Below are 10,536 nucleotides of genomic sequence, written 5' to 3'. Positions count from 1 at the left end.
AGCAAGTTCTTTTTCTTTAACATTTACTCGTTTCTATTGTCGGGGGGGGGGGGGACTTGACATAATGTTTAAACTCTCTTTGTAAAGGCAGATGAAAAAATGTGATCTTTTTACATCATTACACACATAGTACACACACTTACCCACTTGTGCATTCACTGCCTTCTACTGGGCAATTTACAACAATGTTGAAGGGTGGGGCTGTGGGGGTGTCAGTGATAAATAAAACTTAGTTTATGTAGAGTCTTGAGTTTGTTTGTTGTTCTTCTGCATTCATAGTTTTTATACTCACTTTGCTTTCCCCCAATTAATTTCAAGCTGTACATCATGGATTGTATTTGGCTCAACTAATTATTTGAATGAACTGACGTGCTTCTGAGGGCTGTGCAATTAATTGTAATTCTATTACGATTTCGATTATTACCCTCTACGATTACAAAATTGGCATAACCGTACAAAAACGATTATTAATGCTAGGGCTGAAATGAGTCCTCGTCATTTCTGCCTCGCATACCCCGCTGAGATAGTCGTAGTCCACCTAACAGCAATATGTATGACGCTAACGCTGAGAGAAAAACCCGATTTCGAAATAAACCTTACCTTACCAAGTAGTATATGTAGATCAATGCATTGTAGCGCTTTTATTTTGAAGTTGTTTCCGGAAGCATGTCGTTGCGGTGTACGGGCTGACGACGTGCTTATCTATTCAGAGTTTGTGAACAACAGCAATATAAATGCCTCAAACTGTTGCAACAGACATCAGTAACACAACTTAGCCCTGAAGTCAGGTTCAAGCTACAGTTAAGACCGCTAATTATGCTGACGGCACCTGTTGCCAGCGTTTAGCGGTGATTGCTAGCTAACAGCGAGCTACCAGCACCAAGCAGCAAGCTAGCCGCGCTAGCTAGTAGCGGTAAAGTGCTGCAGCCATCTGATTACTTTTCAAAGGCATAATACTACAGCCCGTAGACAGACAGCTGGGGTAGTCTTCAGCGCATCCGCGATCCTCGTGAGGATTAGCGGTTCAGAAAATGGATTGATGGACTGTGCACACTTTGACACTGACAGCCTGACTAATTTGCCGTTACTACTGATCACTTATTAACCAACAAGGCTTACTCAAATGTACTATTTATTTAGACGACAAAATCACTATTGTGGGTCTGATGTCATTTTAGTTCCATTGACAAAAATTTGGGGGGAGAGATTAGTCTAAAATCTCACTGTTTCAGAGGAAAATAGTTTGCTGACAAGCACAGTTTAAAATGAATACCAATTGGGTGTTAATTATTACATGCAAATGGGTTTTTTGTCTTCTGTATTTATAATTGTTCTTTAACCAAGAAAGTATATACAGTTATATTGTTATTTCTATCCAAATACCCGATTATTCGCTAGAATTTTCAATGGAATATCTGAAAACCAAAATATTCGATAGCTGCAGCTCTAATAATATAAATTTTTAGTTGTTTTGAGGCACGTCCATACAAGTCTTTCACCACACACCCCTGTCAAAACTAGCTTGCACCCCACAAGCCATACTGCCCACGCTGCACCCCAACTTGAAATTTTTACTAACATAATAAATAACATATATTATTATAAATTATGTTTGATCCAAAAGGAACTTACATAATTATCGTGTTTCAAATAATTTTATTTGTCTTAATATTTTCAAATGTTTAAACATTTTCTTGTTTTGAACAAAAAAATAATTGTTTTGAATAATTGTGATGTCAATTGTTACCAAAATAATCAAATAAAATAATATATCATATATATAATATAATAATAATCAAAATAAGCCCTAGTGTTCCTTGTTGCTGTTGCTTACGTGCTAGAACAAGTGGATGTAATTGAATGGAGCAACTAAACTTATAGTAAAGGGAATCCAAATAAAATATATTTACTAGTAGAGCCTTATAATCAGCCGAGAAATAAATTTGTAAGAATCTGCACACACACGCACAAAAAAAAATCAGAACCATTCTAGCGGGATTGATTGATACATTAGCCTCTTGAACTCCCTGCAGCTCTGTGCGGCACAGCTTTCTTCAACAGACTCCGCTCTTCCCTTCTGCTTAAATTACATGCGAGCTACTCCTCGACAAGTGGCGTAGTCTGATCTATCTTTAGGACTGCCCACTGGAGAAATGTTACCTAACTCCACACACTGCTCACACACTTTCAGGCTAAAGGAAGAACACGGAAATCCAGGTTCAGTCACATCAGCAGTGGGTTTCACTCAAAAAGACGTACATTGCCTTAGTCTATGCAAGTGAACAGCTTGTTGGACAAAAAATGTGTACTGCAGTGAAAGAGAGGGTGGGGCAATGCTTCTTGTGTGTGTGGTTTTCACCTGTTAGCGCTCACAGCTGCTGCACCCCTGTTGCACTGCTCCATTTTTGGAAAGCTTTGTAATCATCCGTCTCGCCCAAATAATGGTTAGCTGCATTGTGAAGTTCAAAAAGATAATATCAAAGCTTTTTCTACATCATGCATGCTCCACTAATTACATGACCAGATGAGTACAAAGAGCCCTGACTTTTTAACAAAGACTGCGCCTATCAGCTTGTATCTTCAGTGTGGGGTGTTCGCCCTGAATACGCCACTGTTTCTTGGGGGGAGTGGCGCCATGCACAAGCTTAACACAGTTGTGGCAGTCGTGAGTAAAAAAGCGACCAAGTCCACAATGCTCCTTTAAGGAAAATGTTACCCAGGTTTGCAAAACTAAAAGAAGCATAAGGTGTTGCTGTCCACACAAAATATGTACATTAATTAGATCAATAAATGAATGACGATAATTTGGACCATACTGGGGCGTATCCTATCATTGTCAGCCACGATCAAGTATCCATAAACTGATATCAAGTATTTACTGTCCCTGACTTTTCTGGTTACTACTTAAGTGAGCTAATGTCACCGTCAAAATATCATGCGGTGACTGAACCTTTTATTTCCATCCCTGTTTTGTATGTGACATCGTTAGCTATAGATATATCCCGAGCAATGCTCGCGCCAAGCTATTCTAGGGCTCTGACACTATTGTCTTCACTCTAATCTGGCCTTGCGACACTTGAAGAGCTGAATCATGATGGCACCCAGTTGCTTCTTTCCATCTGGGACAGCAGCTGCTGGCCAACGCAAGGCTGGTGCTGTGCAGTGATTTGGCGCAGGCGGATTCCAGGGGAGATGAGGTAGGCAGGGGCAGCTATATTTAGGTGGGTGGCTGGATTCAATTGCAGGGGCTTCAGACTACCCTTTTCTCACTACTGCCCTTTCCAGCCAGGACTCACGGCCTGAAGGACCTGTGCTCGACGTCTCCTCCCTTCCTCGACAGATCCACTCTGCTCATCCGCCGTCATGGACCCCAATGCCATCAAGGAGGAGCTGCGCCTGTTTCAGAGCACTCTGCTCCAGGATGGTCTGAAAGAGCTGCTGAATGAGAACAAGTTTGTCGATTGCACCTTGAAGGTTGGCGACCGCAGCCTCCCCTGCCATCGACTGATCATGGCCGCCTGTAGCCCTTACTTCAGGGAGATCTTCTTCACAGAAGATGGTAAGGAGGTGGAGAACACCAAAGAGGTGGTCCTGGAGGATGTCAATGCCTCAGTCCTGGACATGATCATTCAGTACCTCTACTCTGCTGAGATTGACCTGACAGATGACAACGTTCAGGATATCATCGCTGTTGCAAACAAATTCCAGATCCCCTCAGTTTTCACGGTTTGTGTCAATTACCTACAGAAGAAGATCTCTGTTGGCAACTGCATGGCCATCTTCAGGATGGGCCTTGTGCTCAGCTGTCCCCGGCTTGCCGTCGCCGCTCGCAACTTTATCGCCGACCACTTTGAGCAGCTGCATAAAGACGAGGAGTTCCTCAGACTAGCAGCCCACGAACTGTTTGCCATCATTGGTGGAGATTCGCTGAATGTGGAGAAGGAGGAGTTGGTGTTTGAATCAGTCATGGCTTGGGTTCGCCATGACAAGGATAAGCGTGTCAAGGTCCTCAAAGACGCTTTCAACTGCATCCGCTTCCGCCTGCTGCCTGAGAAGTTCTTCAAAGAGAAAGTGGAGACTGACGACATCATCAAGGCGGATCCAGAACTCCAGAAGACAATTCAGGTTATCAGAGATGCCTTCAAGGGGAAACTTCCAGAGAAAGCCAAGAAAAAGGAAGGGGCCGCTAAGGAAGGAAACGAGGAGGAGGAGGATAGCCCTTTCCCTGGCTTTCTGAACGACAATCGTAGGCATGGTATGTACGCACGGGACTTCATCCTGATGGTGAACGACTCGGCGGCGGTGGCGTACGATGTGAACGAGAACGAGTGCTTCCTGGCGGCCATGTCAGAGCAGGTGCCACGAAACCACGTCAGCCTGACGACACAGAAGAACCAGCTTTACATCATCGGGGGGCTGTTTGTGGATGAGGAGAACAAGGACGTCCCTCTGCAATGTTATTTCTACTTGGTAGGCGGCTTCTTGAGTCAACATGCTTTATGTTTACAGTTTCAGTTTGCATATTGCTTTAGCAGATGAGATATGTGTGTGAATTTAGCCACTGAAATGTAGCTTAATTGTTTGAATGCAGGGAGACAACTCATGTGAAACTCGTTTTGAGTCAGGGGACCCTTTTCACCTAAATTTGAGCTCAAATAGCCCACACCAGATTGTCCGTGGCAGATTTTTTTAAAATGCAAATAATTAGCAGAATTAGCGGGGAGAAAGGTACAATCTGAAAGTATTTATTTTTTCTATTCTTATTAACTCATTCACTGCCACTGACGACTATGGAAGTCAAAAATTCATGTGAACAATTTCTATTTAACTTTTTTTTAAATTTCATTTCATTTTTTTATGAAAACCTAGAAAATAATTTATATTGTACACTTATAACAGATATAAAATTTGTGATTAATCGTGAGTCAACTATTGAAGTCATGCGATTAGTTACGATTACAAATTTTAATCATCTGACGCCCCTCATTTTAAATATTTTTTTTTTAAATTAGGGGCATCGGGCGATTAAATTTTTTTAATTGTAATTAATCACATGACTTCACTAGTTAACTAACGATTAATCACAAATTGTATATCTGTACTGAATGTACAATTTAAAAAAATTCTAGGTTTTCATACTCTTGTTAGCAAAAGTGGAAAAAAAATGTTAAATTAATAGAAATAGTTCAAATGAATTTTTGACATCTATAGCCGTCAATGGCAATGAATGAGTTAATATCTTGTTGTCGTGTAATCTGAAATTTCTTAAAGCCCCCATGTGCAGTTTTTAGCACCACCAAGTGGTGAACTAATAATGAATTAAATAAAAAAAAACACTATTGATTTCAATAATATACACAAAAAAAAGTTCCATCACATCAACATACATTTCACCGCCATCTTCCTGCTACGGATGCCCAAAGGACAACTTTGCGAACGAAGTTAGCCCTGGTGGTGCTTGCATCAAGTGTCGGACTCGGACCCAATAGGTCGACCGCCGGTTACCTGCTACGGCCTGCAGGTGGTCACTGAGTCCCGTGATTTGGGCTCCTGTCGTTTGTCACCTTCAGCTTTGCTCTCGCAAGCTTTTACTAGCTTCTCCTGCTAGCCGCTCTTGTTAGCCACTTCAGCCTATGACTCCGACTAACTCCCACTAGCCGCTCTTGTTAGCTGCTCCGGCTAAATAAACTCGCTCGGTCTTTCGGCGTCGCTCACTAGGTTTCACACCGGCTGCCAAGTTGCCATCACTCGCCGAGATGCTCGTTTGCTCACGCAAAATAAGAATTGGTGGTAGGCTTGCAAAGTGTGGTCTCGCTGAGCCACTGTAGTGTGAGTACTACCGCGTGCTTCCTAAATGCATTCATTCTGGCTGCATTCCATGCTAAAGTGGCATCTAGTAGTCTCTTTTTACACAGTGTGGCTTTAACAGAAATAAGTGAAAAATGTTTGCATCAAATCTTGAGCAACAAAATTACAGGGTGGTCGTCAGTGCATCCTCCAGTGGACAAAATTTGAAAAAAGTTACTTTTAGTGAAAAACTGCAGTTTTTGTTCGGTCCTCATGGGCCAGATTGTTCTTGTTCCACTTGACGTGCCAGTTCTGGCCCGTGGGCCATATGTTTGACACTCCTGTTGTAAGTACCGCAATTTTGTGACATAAAGATAATTTTTTCTCGATAGGCTGACGGAAATGTTTGTTTTTTTAGTGCGGCATGTACATTCAGACCGGGTTCTAAAATATATCAGTGTGGAACTGCTCTGACATCATCACTTCATTGCCCTCGGGGACATATTTGCAAGGTGTCTGGTATGACTATTATTGGCTGCATTCACACACATTTTCTAAGACAAATGTAGAAAATATGTCTAGTGTGACTTTATGCTATACACCAAGTTAAGCCAAATGTAGAAGCTTTCTTTCCATGCCTTCATTCCTACACAACACGTTTTAGAAAGTATGTTGTATGTTTCTGCTAATTTCACCCAGATACTTGTTTCTTTCCTTCTAGTTGGATCCACTTGCCTCTGACTGGGTTGCCCTGCCGCCCATGCCCTCTCCGAGATGCCTTTTCAGCATCAGCGAAAGCGACAACTTGCTGTTTGCTGTGGCTGGAAAAGACCTGCAAACGAATGAGTCACTGGATACTGTCATGTGCTACGACATTGAGTACGTATTTGTTTCCTCCCCTTCTATCTCTCTAACCATAGTCATGTTAAGGTATAGAATAGATTGAGGCCATTCAATGAACTCACATTCCCTCATAAAAGAGCACAGCAGGACCGTATTGTTTTAAAACTCTATATTGCTCTTTCAGGAAAATGAGGTGGAGTGAGACAAAGAAGCTTCCTCTCAAGATCCACGGACACGCTGTTGTATCCCACAAGGGGCTGGTCTACTGCATTGGTGGCAAGACAGATGACAAGTGAGTCTAGAGAGTGAGACATAGCCAACAAGAAAGCGAAAAAGAGACATCCACTGTCACAGCTATTTGTTCTATATCCTTCTGACTACTCATACATCAATATACGATAGTACAGTATTGCACTCATGGAATAGGAATAAAGTTTGTGATAGTAAACAATTTCTTTCTGTAGGACTAAATTAAGTTGTAGTGTAGCAGATAAACAGAACATCATAAGATTATTATTTTTTTCCACCAGAAGACTTCAAGCATCAGCATTAAACACTGTCCCCGTATTTGCGTATTCAAGCGTCAGTTGAGCACAGCGAGTGATAAGCAGGTGTCAGCTCCACTGGAAAAAAAAATATATATATATATATACACTGTATGTGTGAAGCAACCATCACAACGTGTCAGTGTTAAGTTTTGCTTGATAAGGGTGCTTCATGCACCCACAACGAATTGCTCCACGCAGCTGAAAAGCTACATATAGTCCGTTTGGGAGAAATAGTTTTCTATCATAAAGAAAGACGGCATAATTCGCATTATGAGGTCAGCATCTAAATCATCTATACATACTATGCTCCTGATTGGGCCTTGTCTTTTTTCTTCTTTCTTCCTAATGTTTTCTTTATTTTTGCATCTTAAGAAACTCAGTTAGGGCTGCTCGTGATTGAAATCACGATAAGGACAATCATTTGTGTTTTGGTACAAAACAAGAACATGTTTAAATGTAAAAAATATTCAAACAAATACATTTCTTTGAAACACTATAATTATGAAAGTTCCTTTTGGACTAAACAAGCTTTATTAAATTAGTCATTAAAAAAATGCAAATATATGCATTTAAACAACTCAAAATTTGTATTAATAATCTTTTATTTTTGTTTACGAAAATAGATGGATGGATGCACGGCCCTAAACTCGGGGCGCGAATTAGCGAACCGCCAGGCTTCCCATTCTGTTTCCCTCTGTCATTGTTTTTGTGTTTCTCAGACCGGTTGGGAATGTAAAGACAAATTCCTTGTGTGTTTTTACATACTTGGCCAATAAATCTGATTCTGATTCCGATGCTACAATGCTCCATATATGGCGAGCTTTATTTACAGTATACCACCATGAGACAAACTCACGATGAGGGGGAAAAAATTATAAAATCAAAGTGTTCAAGGTTATATTCTTTCCCTGCAGACATCTTGGTGCAGCTGGTTGATCAGTGCCCCACTTGACCCTAGTGTAAGTGGACTGTAACTACAAAAATTGTAAATTCATTATTGTATCGACTCTTTTATTTGGATCCTCACCAAAATGTAATGGATTATCCTCAGCCAATATGCTCTCCCTACACACAGTTGCATGTAATTCGATGGTGTAGTTTTTGCCCAGCGATGCAAATTGACAAATGATGAAATAAAAAACAGCACAACAACATCTCTTGCCTTCACATTTGCTTGTTCTCGACAGCAAAGCTCTCAGCAAGATGTTTGTGTACAACCACAAGCAGTCAGAGTGGAGGGAGTTGGCGGCCATGAAGACGCCCAGAGCAATGTTTGGCTCCATCATCTATGATGGCAAGATCGTAGTGGCTGGTGGAGTGAATGAGGGCGGCCTCACCGCCTCCTGTGAAACCTACAACTTTGCAACAAACAAGTACGTGTTATGTCTCATTAACTACGTGTGTCATTTATTTTCTGCTTGACCTTTTCCTCTGGTTGACTCTCACCAGGTGGGAGCCTTTTGCAGAATTCCCCCAGGAAAGGAGCTCTGTCAACTTAGTGAGTACCGGTGGCGTCCTGTACGCTGTGGGTGGCTTCGCCATGATTGAGATGGAAAACAAGGAGGTGGCTCCCACAGAGGTCACCGACGTCTGGCAGTAAGTCTTCATTTAAGGCAGCGCATCGGGATTGCATGGTTATATGGAGCTGTGACCGTCCTCTGGCTCCTTCTTTAGATATGAGAACGACAAGAAGCAGTGGAGCGGCATGCTGAGGGAGATGCGTTATGCGGCTGGTGCTTCCTGCGTGTCCATGCGCCTCAATGCAGCCAGGATGCCTAAACTGTAAACGGAAGCTCTTCCTGTTTTCAGCAACCTTCCTGTATCCACTTGCATCCTCCCCCTGCTGGCTGCCTTTGAGGTGTCTCATTCTCTATGCTCACATTTCTGAGAGCCTCAGACACTGAATTTACTGATGATTTGAACCTGTACCATAAAGTGGCAACCATCTCGTAAAAAGACTCATCATCATCTCCACAGTTCCAAGGAAATAAGTATATCGAAAGCTCTGTTTACAGAATTTTGTAAAATAAACATTTTTACACTGTTTGGGATTGTGTGATCTCACAGACTTACATAATACCAAGGTGGGATTTGTACTGCAGTCTAAAGCTTCTCTTGTTATGAGTTATAATTCCTCACCAACCATGCACACCTGAATAATGGCAGAGTTGCTGACACCATGTGGACCAGTGAAGTTAAATAGTTAAGTAAAAATAGTTGGGTTTTCGACAGCAACTCTGGTCCTAACCAAGCCTTTTTGCATGAACTGATGAAATCTTCTCGGATAAGAGGCGAAACGACTTCTGAGACGAGCAGAAAAGTCCACTTGTGATCAATTCAGTGCCCTGAGAATAAAATGACCTGTATGAATGAGAACTTTCACAAGCATGGACCAGGGAGGATGTCAACGGAGGGATGTGTGAAATACCCCAATTGACATTTTATTCTTGGGAAGACACCACATCATTTTAATAAGTGACATATAGATACATTCTTCTATCATTTGCGATTTAACCAATGTATTTTCAAAGTTTCATTCTGACTACCAAAAGTTTATGCTTCCACGGGGGGGCAACTTTGTGACATTAGGTGCAAAACAAATGTACAACCACTAATCTTAAGAAGTAAATGTAAAATAAAATAAAATAAACACTTTACTTGTCACTCTGAAGTAATTTGTGCACTTTGCAGAGCCAAATTCTAATTTATTTGTACGCCATTGGCGTATCATCTCAGAGCAAAATTTCCTGCTCAAGTTCCTTCCAGAGCAGAACTAAACCTGGAAGCGAGAAGTTCTGAGAATTGTTTCTCAGAAAAAAAGATGGCCTGTAAAACTGAGTCCATTTAGATGGTTTTGATTAACAGATGGATTTTACTGATGTATTCTATTCAAGGATCAAATAAAGCTATGAGAACAGTCTGATTCTTTCTATTTGATGAGCTAACATTAATTCCAAGATTAAGTAAATACCTGTTAAGCTTTGAAGAAGAAAAAAAGTAGCAAAATTATAAAAATTTGATTGTGATCAATTAGTTTTATTTTTTTTATTTTTATTTTTTATTTTCTCTTTTTTTTTCTGGAGAGCTCAGTATTGTTCATTCTGTATTTTTAGGGTTAGGGTCTAACTCCGATTTGACATGTCATCATCATTGCTCTCTTTTTTTAATTTTTATTCATTTTTATTTTGTATGTGGGTGAGAATGTGTATGTGCATGTGCGTGTGTGCTTGCGTGTGAGTGTGTATTCATTAGTTCACCTAAAACCTATTAAAAATCCCATACCGTTCACCTAAACCGAATACTTCAGAATCCAGCTAGAGTCGTGAGGTTGGCAGGAGACCCGAGGAAGGATCAAAGA

At 41.1% G+C, this 10,536-nt stretch overlaps 1 protein-coding gene across 1 annotated transcript; it reads left to right on the top strand.

Annotated features, from left to right (window-relative positions):
- Window positions 1-3,060: 3,060 nt before the first annotated feature.
- LOC144056467 (kelch-like protein 41b) lies at window positions 3,061-10,101 on the top strand. Its single transcript, XM_077573318.1, has 7 exons — window positions 3,061-3,197; window positions 3,286-4,470; window positions 6,509-6,666; window positions 6,815-6,922; window positions 8,366-8,551; window positions 8,628-8,774; window positions 8,853-10,101. The coding sequence occupies exons 2-7, from the start codon at window positions 3,364-3,366 to the stop codon at window positions 8,962-8,964; spliced, it is 1,818 nt and encodes a 605-aa protein (XP_077429444.1). The 5' UTR covers window positions 3,061-3,197; window positions 3,286-3,363; the 3' UTR covers window positions 8,965-10,101.
- Window positions 10,102-10,536: the final 435 nt, after the last annotated feature.

The sequence above is a fragment of the Vanacampus margaritifer genome, chromosome 1, assembly GCF_051991255.1.
Source record: "Vanacampus margaritifer isolate UIUO_Vmar chromosome 1, RoL_Vmar_1.0, whole genome shotgun sequence".
NCBI classification, from domain to species: domain Eukaryota; kingdom Metazoa; phylum Chordata; class Actinopteri; order Syngnathiformes; family Syngnathidae; genus Vanacampus; species Vanacampus margaritifer.
Note: the sequence above shows the minus strand (reverse complement) of the source record. Positions and strands in the feature narration are given on the sequence as shown.

Bases quoted from the DNA above. Each gene is read 5' to 3' on its own strand.
- LOC144056467 (XM_077573318.1), top strand. From the start codon at position 3,364: ATGGACCCCAATGCCATCAAGGAGGAGCTGCGCCTGTTTCAGAGCACT. The intron at 6,667-6,814 runs GTACGTATTTGT...TTGCTCTTTCAG, and splicing joins GTCATGTGCTACGACATTGA to GAAAATGAGGTGGAGTGAGA. The intron at 8,552-8,627 runs GTACGTGTTATG...GACTCTCACCAG, and splicing joins TACAACTTTGCAACAAACAA to GTGGGAGCCTTTTGCAGAAT.